This window comes from Sceloporus undulatus, chromosome 4, assembly GCF_019175285.1.
Source record: "Sceloporus undulatus isolate JIND9_A2432 ecotype Alabama chromosome 4, SceUnd_v1.1, whole genome shotgun sequence".
Classification (NCBI taxonomy): Eukaryota; Metazoa; Chordata; class Lepidosauria; order Squamata; family Phrynosomatidae; genus Sceloporus; species Sceloporus undulatus.
Window position 1 is genome coordinate 56,135,865 of NC_056525.1, and position 3,644 is coordinate 56,139,508.

Consider the following 3,644-nt stretch of genomic DNA (forward strand, 5'->3'; position numbering starts at 1 on the left):
CGAAGTTGTAGCATAGCTTTCCTAAATAGGCTTGCTCTAATGTGAAGTCGAAGCTTTCATGGCCGGCATCCATAGTTTTTTTTGTGGGTTTTTCAGGCTATGTGGCCATATTCTAGAAGAGTTTTTTCGTGACCCTTCTCCAGCATCTGTGGCTGGCATCTTCTGAAGTGCATCTACTGTATTTGGGACTAATCAACAGGATTCCACCCTCTATTTCAGCTCATTTTCCTTTATTATAAAGACTCCAGAAGGTATCACAGGAACTGTCTGAAAGTTGTCAGCTTGGATGGAGATACTGATTATTAAGAGGTTTGTTCACTGAAATGTTTTATAAATAATGACCAGTGCTTGTATCCAACTACATGTATATGGAATTGTGCATGAATTCTATATTCATTGCAATATAGAGAGAAATCTTGTAGCAGCTTGAAACTAACTGAAAGAAGGAAATTGGCAGCATGAGCTTTTATAGACTTCAGTCTACTTCTCAGATGCATTATTTATGATTTGCTTTCTGTTGATGCCAGTGTAAATCTATAAAATATTTGGAAACAAATCAGTTGTGCAGTAATTAATGTCATATTCTTTACTCATTTTAGGTGATTGTGGACCACCACCAAAACTGAACAATGCCATTCCTTATAACAAACCTCATGGAGAAAGCTTCCTCCCCATGCAGTCAGTAAACTACAAATGTCTGGCTGGTTTTTATAACATCTATGGGAAACTGGATGTTGTAACATGTCTTCCAGATTCACATGGAGCCCCATAGAGGGTTTTGCGAACGTAAGCCTGCCTACTCTTCACAGGACAGGTTTTAAAGGGTTTTGCGGATATGACATCTTTTTTTCCAAAGTAGTGCTTATGTTGTGAGTAAGTTGTAAGGAAATTACAAGGGAGCATGGGTGGGTGGTGTTAAAATGTAAAGGGATGGAGAGGTATCTGAGCATGCTGGCTTTGGCTAAGCATATATTGTCCATCCTAAGATCATTCGCTGTTTGGAAGTGCTGTTCTGAACAGGAGTACATATTTTCTTTTGACAACTTTGGGAGGCTGGAGTGGAAGATTTTGTGACAGCAGGGCCTTTAGGTTAGGTGTCTCACAATGAGGGTGTTCCCACTTAGGATTTGATACGAATTAAAATAAAACGTTTTTAATAAAATCGAATTAAAATAACACTGTTGTTATCCCGCTTTCAGAATCGCTTTATTCATCGTTCCCATCTGCTTATTTAAATCGAATTTTTTACTTGCAAGCGTCATTAAGCGTTCTCACTTGGCATGAAACGGTGTTAAATAAAGCGACTCTTCTCCTCCATACCTTATTTGGAGTTGTCAATCAATAGTACGTCAGAATGACGTAACGTTAACCCGGATTATTTGGAAGCGATTTATCTATCGACATCGTTTCCATTTCATTGACCGTTTGTGAAATGAGTATTTTTGGGTTTTTTTTAAAATGAACCAATCAAGGCGCTTAAACGATCAAACGTCTATCGCTGTCTGCCTTATTATATACTTTTCCCTCCGAATTTAGTAGGAAACCAAGCTCTCTCCAGAGGAACTATGGGATAGGTTTTCCAGGGCAGCATCCCCTCTTCATGTCTCCCAGACAGCCAGGGAGATCCTTCAGAGAGCCCACAGAGATCAATGAGGAGGCTGCTGGCATGCGAATTTAATAGGAAACCAAAGCTCTCTCCAGAGGAACTAGGATAGGTTTTCCCGGGCCTGTCAGCCTTATATACATTTTCCCTCCGAATTTAGTAGGAAACCAAGCTCTTTCAGAGGAATGGGATAGGTTTTCTTCATGTCTCCCAAGACAGCCAGGAGAAAACCCTTCCAGAGCTCACAGATGAATGGGGGAAGCTTCTGGCAAAGCGAATTTATTAGTAGGAAACCCAAGCCTTGCCAGAGGAACTATGGGATGGTTTCTTCATGTCTCCCAAGACCGCCAGGCAGAATCCCTTCACGAGCCCATAGATGATGGGGAGCTTCTGGCAAAGCGAATTATTAGTAGGAACCCCAAGCTCTTTCCAGAGGAACTATGGATAGGTTTTCTCATGTCTCCCAAGAAGCCAGGGAGAAACCCTTCACAGAGCTCACAGATGAATGGGGGAAGCTTCTGGCAAAGCGAATTTATTAGTAGGAACCCCAAGCTCTTTCCAGAGGAACTATGGGATAGTTTTCTTCATGTCTCCCAAGACAGCCAGGCAGAATCCCTTCAGAGAGCCCATAGATGATGGTGGAAGCTTTCGGCAAAGCAGGGAGGGAGCACTCTTCCCCAGATTCTCTTTCTAGGTTGGGGAGAAGGCAGATTCCGTTTGAGAAAGAGAGGGGAAAGGCTCATCCCCCCCCCCCATTATCGACCCTTCCCTGCCTGGGCGAGATCAGATGCCTCCTCGCGAGGAGCTTTCCCTTCCCTGCCTTGGCGAGATCAGAGCCCAAGCGGGCAGGGAATGCCTCTTTGAGAGGAGCCTTCCCTTCCTGCCTCTCCTCCGTTAGAAAAGGGTCTCCCCACACAGAGGAAGGTTGCAATCCACCGGGAGAAGCCTTGTAGTCCTTTGCAGATGCAGGCGCTTAAAGCGTGAGAGAGTTAAGTGCCTGTAAACCATAAAATAAAAAATAAAAATATCCTTATCTCTTATTGAAAGACCACAGCGAACAAAAGGTGAGGGAAGCAAAAATGGCGACAGCCACGACGGATGGGGACAGAAGGGCAACTCCCCAAGGACAGCCCCCATCGCAGTCAGCTCCTCCCATCCTTCTAGCCCGATTCAAATGCTATCGTTCTCATCTAAATACTCCGGTTCCTAACTCGAATCAAGGGAAAAACGTAGGTCGGACCCTGTGTTTTTTTAACACGCGTTAAATGAGGAAAACACGGATTTAATTTTTATCCCACTTCAGAATTCGATTTCTAGTGGGAACGATTCCGGGGTGCTCTAGAACCGTTCTAGATTTAAACCGGATCCTAATGGGAACGCTGCCTAAAGGATTTGATTCAGAACGCGGGTTTCCCCTAGTGGAACCCCTAATGGTTTACAGAAAAAATGAAGCCTTTCTTCTACAGTCCTTATTAGCATATTCTTTCAGGCCTTTTGTTCCTTTTGGCCAGATTCCCTAATGATCTGAGGACTGTATGTGCTATTGTTGTTTGTTTATTGCCAGGCACCTGTGTGAAGCCAGCAGGGCCAGATTTGCTAGAATAAGGTCAAAAGATATCTGCCCTTCATCCTGCAGAGACCAAAGTGAGCTTTACATGTCGTCCAGGTTATAACCACCATCCCTGGAATAAATTCTGCTATTACATGTCTAAGAATTATACCTGGACACGCTCCAGTTTTTTGTGAAGGTCAGTATTTTATTATCTCAGTTAACTTCAAGGCTACCATATTGCAACTGCTGTTTTCACTATAAAGTACTTATAAGGGTATGGGACTGAGTAACAAAAAATACACTCATCCCTCCATATTTGATTTTGTGGATTTATTTTCACATACTTAATATGTTCCTTCTAGGAATATCTAGGTCCTCCAGTGCAACTCTATGGTCAACTTTAAAAGTTGCACTGAAGGACCTAGAGGTTCCAAAAGAGGATACTCTACTAGGCCTTTGCAGCTCCTCCATCACAGTTCTATGGTCAGT

The 3,644-nt window shown here is 43.1% G+C and overlaps 1 protein-coding gene across 3 annotated transcripts in view; it reads left to right on the top strand.

The window, feature by feature from the left end:
- Positions 1-3,346, top strand: part of LOC121928685 (complement decay-accelerating factor, GPI-anchored-like) — a 5,103-nt gene extending 1,757 nt beyond the window's left edge. Inside the window, exons 1-3 of one of the 3 annotated variants that reach the window (XR_006103550.1) lie at positions 241-309; positions 600-786; positions 3,168-3,346. Coding sequence is in view for 1 of the 3 variants with exons in the window: in XM_042463748.1 (XP_042319682.1) it covers positions 600-772 (173 nt within the window). In the remaining 2 variants the exon portion in view is untranslated. Of the gene's footprint in view, positions 1-240; positions 310-599; positions 790-3,167 lie in introns of those variants that run through there. The other 2 variants (XR_006103549.1, XM_042463748.1) reach the window with 2 other exon arrangements.
- Positions 3,347-3,644: the final 298 nt, after the last annotated feature.